General features: G+C 33.8%; 2 protein-coding genes across 2 annotated transcripts; both read left to right on the forward strand.

Annotated features, from left to right (window-relative positions):
* The first annotated feature begins 687 nt into the window (after window positions 1–687).
* LOC111779295 (receptor-like serine/threonine-protein kinase At2g45590) lies at window positions 688–3,095 on the forward strand. The gene has a single exon (XM_023659416.1). The coding sequence runs from the start codon at window positions 838–840 to the stop codon at window positions 2,674–2,676; it is 1,839 nt and encodes a 612-aa protein (XP_023515184.1). The 5' UTR covers window positions 688–837; the 3' UTR covers window positions 2,677–3,095.
* A 2,163-nt stretch (window positions 3,096–5,258) lies between these two features.
* LOC111779294 (UTP:RNA uridylyltransferase 1) lies at window positions 5,259–11,598 on the forward strand. Its single transcript, XM_023659415.1, has 6 exons — window positions 5,259–6,674; window positions 7,055–7,411; window positions 7,717–7,940; window positions 8,160–8,223; window positions 9,041–9,240; window positions 11,182–11,598. The coding sequence occupies exons 1-6, from the start codon at window positions 5,433–5,435 to the stop codon at window positions 11,390–11,392; spliced, it is 2,298 nt and encodes a 765-aa protein (XP_023515183.1). The 5' UTR covers window positions 5,259–5,432; the 3' UTR covers window positions 11,393–11,598.
* Window positions 11,599–15,658: the final 4,060 nt, after the last annotated feature.

Raw genomic sequence — 15,658 nt, forward strand, 5'->3', positions numbered from 1 at the left:
CAGCAAAAACCAACCAATTAAGAGGCGGACACGTCTTCCGTAAAATCGGGCTCTTTGACTGTCACCGTCTCAGAAAACCACGTTCCCGTGAGCGAGTACCCAACTCTCTCTTAAATCAAATTAGTAATTTAATCTACCATTACAAAAAAATTAATCTTATTTTAGTTATTAATCATTTTTAAATGGTTCCCTTCTCTTTGACTTTCCCTTTTATTTTTTAAAAATATTTATTTTAATTATTATGTTATTTTTATTCTAACGCCCTCACATTTCAAGAGACATTAGTTAAAAACGTCTATTTAATTCATGAGAACTCACTCGAAACAGAGTAAAAAATAGCTAAAAATTTTAGTTAAATAAATAATTTTTAAATATACGAAAATATATAGAAAATTTTACGAAGATGGACACAGAGAAGGTTTCCTCGTCCCTCTCGCCACGTAAACATCTCTAATATTAACGTGTTAAAATAGACATTTCTCGAAATAGAGTGAATAAATTGATGTTTGGGAAGATTATGATTCAAAAATATGAAAATTTAAACTTTCGACTTAATTATTTAATTATATTTATGTTGATATATAAGATGAGATATTCGGACCTATGATATGTTACCAAAGTTTTAAATTTTAATTAAAAAAGTAATTGTTTTATTTAAATTTAAATTTTTAAATAAAAATTCACAGTTTCAACCGAGAGAGAGAGAGGACTTCTTCTTCCCCTTCTTCTTCGGCTCAAATTCTCTGTCAGAGTTCAGTCTTTACGCTCTCATTCTCCATAACAATGGACCTTTCACTCTTCTAAACTACCCTCTCTTCTCTCCACTATTTACCAATTATGCCATCTCCCTCCGCCGCCGCTCCGCCGCTCACTGCCGACCACCACCATCACCCTCGCCCGAGCCATCTTTACATCATCTTAGCTACATCCTTAACAGCATCGCTCATCATTCTGCTCTTAACCATTTTCCTCATCTACCGGAAACTCTCCCGCAACCGAACTGCTCCTTCAGAAACCCACCAAGAAAATCCCCCAAAACTCCCCCGCCGATTCTCCTACTCCCTCCTCCGTCGCGCTACGGCGTCGTTTTCCCCCTCCAACCGTCTCGGCCATGGCGGCTTCGGCTCTGTCTACAAGGCTGTCCTCGACTCAGGCCTCTCTGTCGCCGTCAAAATCATGGACTCCCCTGGTTCTCTTCAGGGCGAGCGCGAGTTTCACAATGAACTCTCCATCGCCTCTCGTCTTAATAACCCTAACATTGTCTGCCTTCTCGGTCACTCTTCAGACCGGCGCCGCCGTCGACTGATTTTGGTTTATGAGCTTATGCCTAATCGTAGCCTACAAGATGCCCTGTTCGACAGAAAGTGCCCTGAACTCATGCCATGGCGTAAGAGGTTTGAAATTTCTCTTCGTATTGCTTCTGCTTTACAGTATCTTCACCATTTTTGTACTCCCCCTGTGATTCATGGCGATATTAAACCTAGTAATATTCTGCTCGACGCCGATTTCGAGGCTAAAATTGGGGATTTCGGCCTTGCGAGGCTGAAATCGGAGGAGGAAGATGGCGGTGGCGGAGTTAGAGATGTTGGAGATAATGGATCGATTTTGGAGGAAACTGAGAGTGTCATAGATCGTTTGCCTGATAGTTGTGTGGTTACGATTCTTGATTCACCGGAGATGGTAGAGACACGGGCGATTGATGATGAACAGATGGTAGAAACACAGGAGAGGAAGAAAGGTGGGTCTGGGAGGGATTGGTGGTGGAAACAGGAAACCGCCATTGATGGTTCAGAATCTGGTAGAGTTAAGGATTATGTGATGGAATGGATTGGGAATGAGATAAAAAAAGATAGACCCAAGAATGAATGGGTTGAATCTGAAAGCTCCATTGCTTCTTCAAGTGGGAAAAAAGAGCAGAAGAAGCAAACCAGGAGATTGGAATGGTGGGCTTCTTTAGATGATGGAAGAATGAAGAAGAAAGAGAAGAACAGGAAGAAGCCGAGGGAATGGTGGAAGGAGGAGTTCTGCGAGGAGCTTGCAAGGAAGAAGAAGAGGAAAGAGCTCAGCTCAAAGAGTTGCAGGGACTTATGGTGGCAAAGAGATGAAGATTCAACCAAGATGAAGAAGGTCAATAAGAACAGTAAAGGCAGCATTGATTGGTGGTTGGATGGAAGAAGAAACAGCCTAGATGGAGGAACGAGCGACATCCCGAAGAGTGGAGGAATCAGCAGCACGCCTAGTATGAGAGGAACCATTTGTTATATCGCCCCAGAGTACGGTGGGGGCGGGCAGATATCCGAGAAATGCGATGTCTATAGCTTTGGAGTTTTGTTATTAGTTCTAGTCTCAGGTCGACGACCATTACAAGTAATGGCATCACCAATATCAGAGTTCGATAGAGCAAACCTCATCTCGTGGGCTCGACAACTGGCTCGCAATGGCAAACTCTTGGATCTCATCGATCCATCCATTCATTCCTTGGATAAGGAACAAGCCTTACTTTGTATCACAATTGCATTGCTATGCTTGCAAAGATCACCATCCAAACGCCCTACAATGAACGAGATCGTAGCAGTTCTTTCAGGAGAGGCCGAGGCACCTCTCTTACCGTTCGAGTTTTCGCCATCCCCACCGTCGAACTTACTCTTCAAGTCTCAGAGGAAAGCCACCAGGTGAGTGAAAATTAGTTGCTGTATACCATTTTCGATTCATCGTAAACTCTCTGCAAATGGTTATGGCTGATGATCTGAAATGGGTTCAAAAGTGAATGGCAGAGGCCATGATTTTGCCAAAAAGCTTTTCCATGATCTTCAACCTTCAAAATGACTTCTTCACTTGAAAAAGGTCATCAAAAGTTGACATTTTTTGCCTTTTCTGTGCTCTGTGCAACTTTTTAGGCCAAAAAGTGTTAGTGGTGGTGGGGAAAGGTCCATTTGGGTCACCCAAGTTCATAAAATCATAACCCATTCAGCCTCTGAATTGTAGGGTAGGGTACCCTTTGAGGAATTATTGAATATGGCTGATATATGTAATTATGTTATATGGTCAGTTTTGCACTAAATGTGTCGCCAATTTTAACATTTTGTATTTTAACATTATGTTACGATCCAAACTTTCAATTTTATCAAATTCAACTTTATAATTAATTATTTCAATAGTAAATTTTAAAAACACGAATTAAAAAAAAAAAAAAAAAAGACTTCTTTTTGAAGTCTTATTAAATATTTACACTAGGTAAAAATTGTAATACTTATTTGAAGTTAAGTTATAATTTGGTAAAATTGAAATTTTATGGCAAAATTTAATACATGTGGTCAAGTTTAATAATGAAAGAATTTTGAATGCAATTTTTATTTGTTTAATTTAAATTGATTTACAACAAAAATTAATTAATAAAAAAATATTTTTAAACTTTTACAAATTTCAAGTTATTAGCATTGGATGTAAGTGTACTTTCTTTTAAAAATATATTTTAACTTCAAAAGGTTACTTTACTTACGGATTTAACGTATAAATAACACTCTTTACCTTTATATAAAAAATTCTAAAATAATTACCGTTAATATATGGACGAAAACTATTTATTAATATTTCATAGTAATTATCTCAGACTTTTTAATGTTACTTTTAAAAGTTGGAGTATTTTTAGATGAATTTAGATGGTAATCATATTTTATTTTTATTTTTAATTAGTTACTTTTATAACAAAAACTTCGGTGATGATAAATATATTTTTGAATTTTTTAAAATAATAAAGATATTATTGAAACTTTAAAAAAATTTAAAATATATTCTTTAAAAAAATATAAAATTTAACCTTAAGGTTAATAAAAATTATCATCCAATAAATATATTCTTAAAATTAATTTAGCCTTTATTTGGATTTTTGTTAAAATATATTGTTAAAAACATGCTTGGTTGTTTTCTTACCCACGACCGTGATTAAATTATATTTTATGGAGTGAAAAATATGAAAAATAAGAAATTGTTTTTTTTTAATGGGACATGATAACGCTTCATATTAATTCAATGATCGCCTCAAAATTAGCTTGGTGGGATACCTACAACCTCCTAATATTTGATCATTTATATCATGCATGTTGTGTAACCATAACCTAACTCTTTGCTCCTCAATTCAGCCCTTCATCATAATTACACATCATACCAGCATCGTAGGTTAAAGGAAGTGTCTGACCAAGGGAAGGTGTAACGACCCAGATCCACCGCTAGCAGATATTGTCCTCTTTGGACTTTTCCTTTCGCGCTTCCCCTCAAGGCTTTAAAACGCATCTACTAGGAGAAGGTTTCCACACCCTTATAAATGGTGATTTGTTCTCCTCCTCAATCAATGTGGGACATCACAGAAGGCAATAGAATCCACCTTATAGATATTTTGTTCATGGACATTCAGAAGAATTGTCCATCTCGATCCATATTGCTTGCCTCTGCTGAGGTAAAAATGGATAAACAATCCTTCTTCCTCGACTCTTTTCTTTTGCAATCACAAATTCAGTCACTTGCTTTTGGAAATCGTGTTTCGGAAAGTGTGTATTCGGCTATATAGGTTGACTTGTGAACTAATTACAAACAAAAAAATTGTTGCAAGGATATAAATTGACATTTGATACCTCTATAATTTTTTTAACTTTTTTTAGTTCATGAATATATTAAAAACATAAAAATTAAAAATTCCATCAATATAAATTTTGTTATTATTTTTTATTAGCATTCTCCTACTATCCTTAAAAATAAATTTTAACTATTTGAAAAGAAATTTTTTTAAATATATATTAAAAGTGAGTAGTAAATTAATTAAAAGTTTAAAATTAAATAAATAAATGTTTTATCGAATAAAATAAAAATTTAAATAAATTATTCAAAATAACCCATAAAAAAATTAGGATAGAATTGGATTAATTATTTAATCAAAATTATTAGAGTTAAAAAATTTATAATCGGAATAATTTGGTTAAATCAAAATTATTAATATTTACTATTAAAAGTTTATATAATTTTATTAAGGATAATTATTAAGATTTATTATAAAATAAATTGAAGCTACAAAATTAAATAAAATTTTTATTAGTTAAAATTATTTAAAATAAAATAGTGAAGGAGAGTAATAATTTTTTTTTTTCTTTTAAACATTTGATTTTGAGGTTAAAAGATATGATAAAATTAAAATTTGATTAATAATAAAAATAAATAGAGGTTACGTGTTGTTAATTACTTCATGTTCTTATTTCGAAAAAAGTGATTGGCAGCAAGAAGTTGCAAAGCAAATCGGATCCCAAATTTTGCATAGTCAATGAAGATTTTATGCTTTGATATTTCCTTCTTCCCTCCAATTCTTACTCATTCTTCGTTGCTTCTCCTTCCACTCGCCCTCTCTCTCTCTCTTTTGTTACTGACCGCCGCTGACTCGCCCTACCATGGCCGGCGACGCTGGTGGCGACGGTCACTCTCCCTTTCCCCCACCTTCTAACGGCGGAGAGTTTCTTCTCTCCCTCCTACAACGACCCCCAAATCGCCAATCGCATCTCAACATCAATCCTCAGCCTCAGCCTCACCTTCACCCTCCCCCTGCCCTTGATCCAGCCGTCGCCGCCGTTGGTCCCTCCCTTACCTCCCTCCCGCCGCCCTGGCCTTCCACTGGCTCCGATCTTCTATACCCAATTCCTCTTTCCCCTTGGTCACACTCCCACCAGTCCTTGTCTGCTCCTATTGCTTCTAACTTTGTGGGGTTTCAACACCTTCAGCAGAACCCTTTTCCTCTTCCTCGGAATCAGTTTGGGGGAGCCCAATTTGCGGCGAGTCACAGTTCGGGTGACCTAATTCAAGGGGGTCTTGGGGGTGCAGACGATTTGAAGAGGTTAGGGCTTCGTGGAAACCATGATAGACCGAATGGTACTGTTCATAACCTTTCGCAGCATAATGAACTGGAGAATAAGCTTCAGTTTGGCTCTTTTTCTCCCACTCAATTTTCTAGGGTTTTGGTTAGTGGGAATAATAGCTCTGCCAATGATTTAAACCGCGAAGTAGGGTTTAGGGAGACAATCCCTAATGGGATGAATAGAAATCAGGGATTGGATTCTCATGGGAATTCGAATTTCATATCATATGGGAATTCGATTTCCAATGCCAATGTTCATTCCTTTCGCCGTGGAGAGTTTGATTACTCAGAGCAAGAAAGAGGGCGTGTGTTGGGTGAAAACTACAGTTTTCATCCCTTGGTGAAGGTGTTGGAGCCATCTGGTTTTATGAGCAAGCCAAAGGGAGGAGGGCATTTGGATTCTGTGAACATTAGAAGGAGAGATTTTGATCATGTAGTAAATAGAGAGAGAGCTAGTTCAAGTCAACTTGGGGAGGCGTTTCACAGGCTCGAACTTGGTGCACAGCTTCATGACCCTGTACGCCCTTCTAGGAGTGATCTTCATTCAGCATCAGCATTGGATATGGAAGAACGTGGTTTGAATTTGCATCCCGATTTTGCTGAAGGCAGGCCCAGAGATAGTCATGAGGGGCGTGGTTGGATGAGAAAGGATGTTGATTCAACTAATGGTAATGATAGCCAGGAACTGGAGAACAATATAGGTGAACAGCTTGCTGATTCCTTGTTGCACGAGGAGGAACCTGATGAGAAAAGCGATGCTAAACACGTGCGTCGTGAGAAGGTTGAATATTCTCTTTTCATTTATCTTGTATTTTCATACAATGCCTTTTTTTGTGTGGAAACATCACTGTTGAAGTCTCATGTATGAATGATAAGATACTAAAAATGAATTTTGTTGAAGGAAAGAGGCATACCATTTTACTGATCATCTTAACGTTGAGATTGTATGCCCCATGAATTTACAAACTTGCATCTTTTCTAGAATATTGTACTTATGTCTTCAAAGGAACAACATGTGAGAAAATTCACTATATAAGTTTGTATTGAAACATTTGTGGATAGGGTCACTATATAAGTTTGTATTGAAACATTTGTGGATAGGGTATTATTAATATTAAAGGTCAGATTGGAGACAAAATTTATGTGAAATTTTCTACACAGGATTGCAGGGGGAATCGGCTACTTACACACAGGGAGAGGATCTCTCGAAGACATATAAAGTGCCGTGGTGACATAGATATGTTGAAAGTTCCTCTTCTTGCAATTTATGAATCTCTGATACCACCTAAAGAAGAAAAGGAAAAACAGATGCAGTTATTAACATCACTAGAGAAGTTGGTTGTTAATGAATGGCCTTGTGCTCGTCTATGTCTCTTTGGATCATGTGCGAACTCCTTCGGTGTTTCAAATAGTGATTTAGATGTGTGTCTTGTGCATAGAGATGCTGATATTGACAAGGCTGAGATCTTACTGAAGTTGGCAGATAGACTGCAATCAGCTAACTTCCAGAATGTGCAGGTACTTGGATTATCTACCATTCAGAATATTTTTCTTGATTGAAGTTGAAACGTCTTGGTAATGATGTCAAGATGTGTTTATAATTGTATGTTATATTTTAGTTGCATGCGTCATACGAGCTTGTCTTCTGTTCTCCGATGTACGTGTATCCTTTTTAGGTGATGAAATAGGCAGTATGCATGTATGAAAATAACAAAATGGTGACGTAATGTTTGGATACAACTTCAAGCGACATTCACTATCATGCACACAAATAAAAGCTCTTTAAATTTCTATTATTTGACTTCAAGTTACTATGTTTGTAGGCCCTGACGCATGCAAGGGTTCCTATTATAAAGCTCAAGGATCCGGTGACTGGAATATCTTGTGACATATGCATAAACAATGTTTTGGCTGTTGTAAATACAAAACTTCTCCGGGATTATGCACAAATAGATGTGAGATTACCACAATTGGCATTTATTGTGAAGCATTGGGCTAAGTCTAGAGGAGTGAATGAAACATACCAGGGAACACTTTCTAGCTATGCGTAAGTTGTCAAACTTTATGGAATTCTTCTACTGTGCAGTATGATCATGTTGTATGAATTAATCTTCTATCATGATTAGAGATAAGTGTCACTATGATAAGGATACGAACACGTAATTTCTTGGTTTTTGAGAGTTGCGAACACTTCCTACATTGTCAAGTTTTCTAATTTCACATGTTAACTTGATGGAGTATGCTAATATGCCTATTATCAATTCAGGTATGTTTTGATGTGCATCCATTTCTTACAACATCGAGATCCTCCTATCCTGCCTTGTTTACAGGTTTGTATCCAAGTCTCTTAATATATGCTCACAGTCCGAATTTGGATTTTAAATACTCCTTTTATGATGACCATCCATTCTCATGGGTGGCTATTCTACTATCTACATATGCTTATCTGTACAAATAAACATTTTAGATTTCTTTTATTCAAGCCTCTAGTATGAAATAGGTAGATAAGAAGCAAAGAACTAAAAAGATGAAAATTGAGCATAGAGGTTAAGTGCATCCCTGTTCATGTCAGCAGTGGTACAATTCTTAACATGTACAAGACACTGGAATTTTATGCACTCCTTAAATAAATGGAGCTCTCGTAACAAAATTATTTCTGAGACCCAAATGACCTGCAAACCGTAATTTTATTGTGTATATTGAAATCACTAGTATAAACTTGATTTTGAAGGCAAGAACAACTTTAAGGAAAGGTCATCATTCAAAACATTCTACAAGAAAATAAGAAAAAACAATTTTTAGAAAACAATTATCAAAGTAGACTTTTTGTTTAACAAAAGGTTGTGGAAACAGTTCGAAAAGAAGCCCTAAGCTGTTGATGTTGTACTATAGGAGCTACTTCCTTTTTCTATTTCAGTTATTTGTTATGGGTATTAATAGTTGTTGTTGAGTTGCTCAATTAGTATTTAATTTATGTCCAATAGTTTTAGTTTGATATGTTATGTTGTTTGGATAAGATGGCTGTATTCTTGATAATAGATTAGCTGACCAACAAAAGTTTCACCTTTGATATTTATATTTATGCAAGTTTATCTGGTCGTATATTTATTATTTGCATTTAGTGATCAGTATATCCCTCCACCACAGGAAACGAAGATTGTTACTTATCATGAAATTGTTGATAATATTGAATGTGCATACTTTGATCAAGTTGAAAATCTGAAAAGTTTTGGATCCAATAACAATGAAAGCGTTGCTCGACTCGTCTGGGGATTCTTCCATTATTGGGCATATTGTCATGATTATGCCAACACCGTCATATCCATTCGTACTAAAAGCACTATCAGGTAAGATATGTGATATAATATTTGTTTCTATCATTATATGAAAGAGCTTTTAAATTCAGTGTAACCGTTGTTAAGGAATAATAGACCAATGATAGTTTTTTGTTTTGGTACTAAAAAACATGATGCTGGACTGGATTAAAGAGGTAGGTGTGCGTGATTCTTTCCTAGGCAAAAAAGTAGAGGTCTTAAATAGCTTGAGTTGGGACCTTTTACAAACTGGTTAGCATCAGAAAACTCGTAAGATTGTGGTATTCTTGTTAGAAAACCACCTATCTTGAACCTATGACTTCAAAGTTCCTGAACTTTGTTCGGTGGTTTTTGGTTTTGCGGTTCTGGAAGTATGACGCTTGGAATAAGAGATGGATGGGCACAATTCTTAGAATATTTTTTAGCAAAAGATGGAAGCTATTCCACCCGCCATTTTGAGATAAGGAGACCCTTTGATTTGCAGCCTTTTTGGTTAATTTGTGGAATATTTGGCTCGACAGAAGTATGATAGTGGCATATTGTATCTAATTTGCACCCCAATTTGCTTTGCAAATTAGAGGAAGGGTGAGCATAGACAAGAGAGTTAGTTATGTAAAGAAAAGATATGTATGGTCGTTTATGAGCAGTAGTATTATATACAAGCAAATGAGTTAGAAAAGCGAAGAAGGTCGTTGTGAGATCCAACAGCGGTTGGGGGAGGAGAACAAAACATTCTTTATAAGTGTGTGGAAATCTCTCCCTAGCAGTCGCGTTTTAAAAACCTTGAGGGAACCGAAAGGGAAGGCCCAAAGAGGACAATATCTGCTAGCGGTGGGCTTGAGCATGTTACATTCGTTGTCACTATATAGTGTCTCTGTGGAGATTACATTTCCGAATAGGAGAAGTTTTTAGAGATGTCAAGAGAGGTCTTGAGGGAGGTGTGAACTTTGGTTAGATTTAATACCCTATTTCCGAGTATCTTTTGGTCATTGCACTTAGGGTATTATGCCTGTAGCAATGTCGAGTTTCATCATCGTTTAACTTTTAGTTGTAGTGATTCAGTTGAACTGCCTTAAAACCCCTTCTAGTGAAATTCTTATCAGTTGATTCTCTGTTTAGGCAAGATAATTGACAATCCTCTCCACTAGCTGTCCTTCTGTTAGGGGCATAGGCCTCATGTCTAGCAAGTGAACAAAGCAAGATAAACAAAAATGAGATTTTAGTTGGATCCACTCTGTTCTTCTTCTCATTACAGGGATTCAAATGGGGAAAAGGAAAAGAAAGAAAGACCTGCAACTAAATCTCTCTCTTTCCAGTTCTTTGTTATTGTTTTTGATAATACCCTGTCTTGAAAAGGAAAGGACTAGAGGCCTACAAAGGTAGTGCTTATTAGAAGAAACCAGAGAATGTTCAAATGGATTGAGAGCGCCCATGGAAGGTCTGTTTTATACCAAGGTTTCATGCCTCTCTTCGATGTCCGTGACCGTGTCAAAGAGTTTTCTCATCTTCTTAATCTCGTAATTTTTTTCAGTGGTATCGGTCGTTTTAAGTCCTTCTGTAGCGTTATCCGTTTGTTTTCCCTTTATTTATATCAATAAAAGCTTTTGATCTCTCTATTCTCAATATGTTTCTTTGCTTCCTAGTATTAAACTTGCAAGATATTAAAATTTTCATCATTTGTCTTTGTATGCTCTCTTTATGGATGGTAAAAAAGTCTGAATTCTGATGAAGGATCCAAGTGACACCTGGGGTTCTTTTCTCTGGTTAACTTTTGTTCTTACTTTTATTCTCAGATCCAGCCCTCTTTTGAATCAGCATTGAAACTTCTACTTTGTTTCTGAGTAGTTAATGGGCTTTAGCTTATTGTAGCCCAAAATTTTAATCTGGGGAGGAGTATGCTGATAGATATAGATATGGCTCTTCATCTCATTGTTGTCTTTCTTATGTTCATCTCATTGTCAACTGAATGTGCAGCAAGAGAGCAAAAGATTGGACGAGGAGAATCGGCAAGGATCGTCATTTGATATGCATCGAGGATCCATTTGAGACATCTCACGACCTCGGTCGAGTTGTCGACAAGTACAGTATCAAAGTTTTGAGGGAAGAATTTGAACGTGCTGCTACTATTCTACAAACCTATCCAAACCCGTGCGAGAAGCTCTTCGAACCCTTCATCCCGAGTTAGCACTTCTTGTTTTTCTTAATTATCAGAGAGCTATTTAAAAACACAGTCATTATTATGTTCATAGCTAATCAAGGTTGTAAATTGCTTGCTATGGTTTCTTTTTTTTTTCTTTTTTTTTTTTTGTGCTTATTTATGTGTCAAAGTTTGTTTGGGTTTTTGTAAAAAGATGTTGTGGTGATCTTTATACCATCTAGAATTTTGATTTTCCCAGTTTGTAATATTATTTCTAGCAAGAAATTCCTTTTTTTTTTTTTTTCCTGCTGACTTGGCATTTTTCTAATTAAAAAATTAAGTATTATTGTTTATCACTTTTATGCAATATTAAATATATGAAGAAAAATAAATTTACTCTTAGGATTGAAAATTAATTTTTGTTTTTTCTAAATATATTTTAAATTAGCTGTTTTCCAAATTAAGAAACAAAATAATAGTAATAAGGAAGGAATAATTATTATGGGCTTGGGCTCACTAATCGAATTAAAATATATTTATAATGATTTTATAAATAAAAAAATTGAACACCTATTTTGTTGTTTAATTAACGTGATGATAAATAATAAATAGATATTTTATTATTCAATAATTAGTGAATTTTTTTTTTTTTGGAAGGTTAATTCTTGTATTTTCAAAAATAAATAATAGCAATAAGTTAATTTTTTTTTAATTATTATTNAAAAAAAAAAAAAAAAAAAAAAAAAAAAAAAAAAAAAAAAAAGTAATTGGGGCCTATATAATAAAAGTTTTGAAACATGACAACTAACTTTGTATTACTAATAATAGTAAGTTTCCTTCCACGGAATGTTTAGCCGTTTTTTGTTTTAACGATTTGACCTAACTTTTTGCTCTGGAAAATATTGATTGGGGCAATTGTGGACCCCATAACTCATTCCAAATGTAGCTTCTTTCATGATATCTGTCGCCTCCACTATCGCTTGCCCCTTCTCCATCCACCTCATCCTAACACAATCCTTGGCCTTTCCTCATCCACCTCACCTATCTTCAAAACTCCAAAATTAACCGTGTTTGACTTAAAACAATTTTTAAAAACACTTCAAAACAAGTAGGTAATATGATCATGCACGTGAGTTCGCATTGAAAAGTCAGAACCATCAAGTGCCGAACCCAAATTTCAAATTGTATGAATTTGAGATGGAGCCTTGTAATATCAATTTTTTTAACATATATTTAATTTTTTAAGCAAAATTATTAGGATTTTTTTTTTTGTTTTTGTGTTGTTTAAGTTAAGATATTCATTGAAATCCAAATTATTAAAGTTGTTAGAGAAAGAGATAGAAAGGGAAAGTTATTGTGATAAGTTAGAGAGAGAAACAAAAGTTACGAGGAGAGAGAGAGAGTTTTATTGGTAATAAGATGTCTTTGTCTTTATTGACATTTATAGTCCCAAATTATTTGGTCCACAAAAAATAAAATATAGTAAAAAACGTGACTAAATTCTGTCTTTTTCTCTAAAAATAAAACCAATTAATTATTTAAATTTCCCTATAAATAATTTTTATTCTTTTTTTTTTTCCATTTTGTAAGATACTTTTAACATCTTACCCCCAACATTTCAATCAAAAAATTATTTATATTAAATTAGAAGAAATTACATATTTTTTAAAATAAAAATATTAGACTGAGCACACCAGGATGGTGAGTGAAGGTTAGAGGGTCGAAACCTTAGTTTTTTTCAAACTACGAAAGACTCGAAGAGTCAGAATAGAGTACCCTAGAGTCAAAAGTTCATGGTAAGCCACTCTAGGAACACAATAAATCTCTTTAACTCCGAGAGATGACCAAGATTATGTTTAGAATGTGAATTTTGTGCTTTTGTGATCAATAGATATATCTCCCTAACACGCATGCATGAGTGAACCAACTTAAGACTAAAGCGCTAGAGCCAGAGCGGTTTACATGTTGAACCAAGTCAGTAAATTTCTAGTAGACCTAGCACCTTAGGATAGTGAGAGGTGATCAAAGGTCTAGACCTAAACATACCAAGAGATTGTATTAGCCCCAAGAAGCTAACCCCGAGTGTCTTGAAAATGCAAGATGAAATTTAAATCGCCTAGACGCCCCTACGAACCTAGTAGATCTCCACAACATCCAAGAATGACTAAAGTAGCTAACCATATAGGTAGTAGTATGACAGTGTCATTAAAGTATCCACCTGTATTGTCGAGCCAGGCTTAGGCCGAATAATGTGGTGCGTCGAAGCGACTAGGTGCACTTACAGACCATGGAAAAAATGAATAATAAAAATAAAAATAAAATAAATATGAAAATTTACGAAATTAAAATGAATAATTGATTCTCAAGTAGGTAGGATATTAAAATACAATTTATATGCACGTCAAAAAGAAAAATAAATAACTAAAACAATTAGATTGAGCCTCGTCCGGTACCCAAATTAAATGGCCTAAGACATATAGACTCCACATAAATGAGTCACAGAGTACGTGTCATTCATATGTCATTCAAGTCATCAAACCAAATCCGAAAGCGTTTCAAGTAAAGGTAAGACTCCTATATACAAATGGCAATATCAGCTATAGTGATCATGGATCAAACGTCTGGATACATTAAAAAATTGCAAATACGATCATCAATAATCAAGGCATAGAACTGGAGCGTTATTATTCAAGTAAATTAACTCACGACATGATCGTTTCGAATACCAAAAATTAAACGAAACCAATATTAGCCACACAAAAGCGAGATATTTAATAAAAATAAAAAAACATTTGATTTTTAAAGGGGTCCCTACAAATGAACCATAGCCATACACATCAAATTCTTGAANTTTTTTTTTTTTTTTTTTTTTTTTTTTTTTTTTAATTTTTTAACATGACATGATATCCCAATACCTAGCATGAATTAAGAAATATTGTAAAAAAATTCCACTATTTATTTTAAAGTGAAATAATTTAAAAATAATTTATGTGTTTGTGTTTATCAACAAGAAAAGAAGATTATTGGTTCAAAACTAATTGTTATCTCAATGTATGATATCATTCAAAATAAAATTTAATTATTATTATTATTATTATTATTTTACAATAATTATTTTCACTAAACAAAATAAATTTGAATTTAAAATGCTTAACCTAACTTATAATATATATAAATGTTAAAATATTAATATAAAAATAATTCAAATAATACGTGTACGCTCGTTCATTTCATATTATTATTATTTTTAAGTACAATTAGTGTATATTAATATAAAATCATTTCAACTCGATAAATAATTATAGATTGAATTGGTTAATTGATTTTCTTTAAAAATATTTCAAACCCAATAAACAAATTAAGGTTGGTTTAAACATTAATTATAAAATAGAAATCCATATTATTTATAAATGTCGAGCATTACATGAATTTATGAAAAGGGTCCAATTTATTCTCTTATTATTCTTTTTGTTGGTTGAATAAATTAAAAAAAAAAAAAAAAGCTGATTGGACGTTATTAGAGATAACAATAAAGGTATTTCTATGATTCGATAACTCCATCCCTCTAAACTATTCCATATAAATTATAGAAAATAAGTTACACTATTTTTATTTTCGGGTTAATTTTTGAACATTTGAAATTTTGGCTTGTTTGAGCTCAAACCTAACCAACCCGAATATAGGGTTGTAAACCAACCCTACCCTTCTCTTTTAAAAATTAACGTATTTAATATTTGTAACATATGTTAGTGATGCGTTGTGACTTGTAAATGTTTGATATTTGAACTTTACGTGATTTTAGTTCTTAATGTAACATATATTGTGGATAGATAAGATTTTTTAAAAATAATTAAAAAAAAATTGACAACCAACTGAACCCGAAAAATAGAGGTTTGAGATCTTATTTCTATTCGAGCTACTTTAATCACCAATTTAACTATCCAAAATTTCGAGTTAGTTAATTGAGTCCAGAGTCCAGATGCATCTAAATATTATTTAATATCATATATTATTTAACTTTAGCTTATTTTTGGTAAATGTGTATTTTATTATTATTGTATTTTAGTCTTTGGTGTGTTTCTATTAAGGTATCTGTATTTATTTTCAAACCATCTTTTTTGGTTCTCATACAAAATAATAATAATAATAGTAATAATAATAATAATAAATTCATAGTCTCATTTTTGCAAAATACTATGATAAATTTAATATTTAAAGAAAATCCTTTAATAAAATTCTATACGAATATTTTGAAATTTTTATTGAATGTAATTTTATTCTGATTAAATATTAGATATAATATATATATATATA

This window comes from Cucurbita pepo, chromosome LG17, assembly GCF_002806865.2.
Source record: "Cucurbita pepo subsp. pepo cultivar mu-cu-16 chromosome LG17, ASM280686v2, whole genome shotgun sequence".
In the NCBI taxonomy this organism is placed as follows: Eukaryota; Viridiplantae; Streptophyta; class Magnoliopsida; order Cucurbitales; family Cucurbitaceae; genus Cucurbita; species Cucurbita pepo.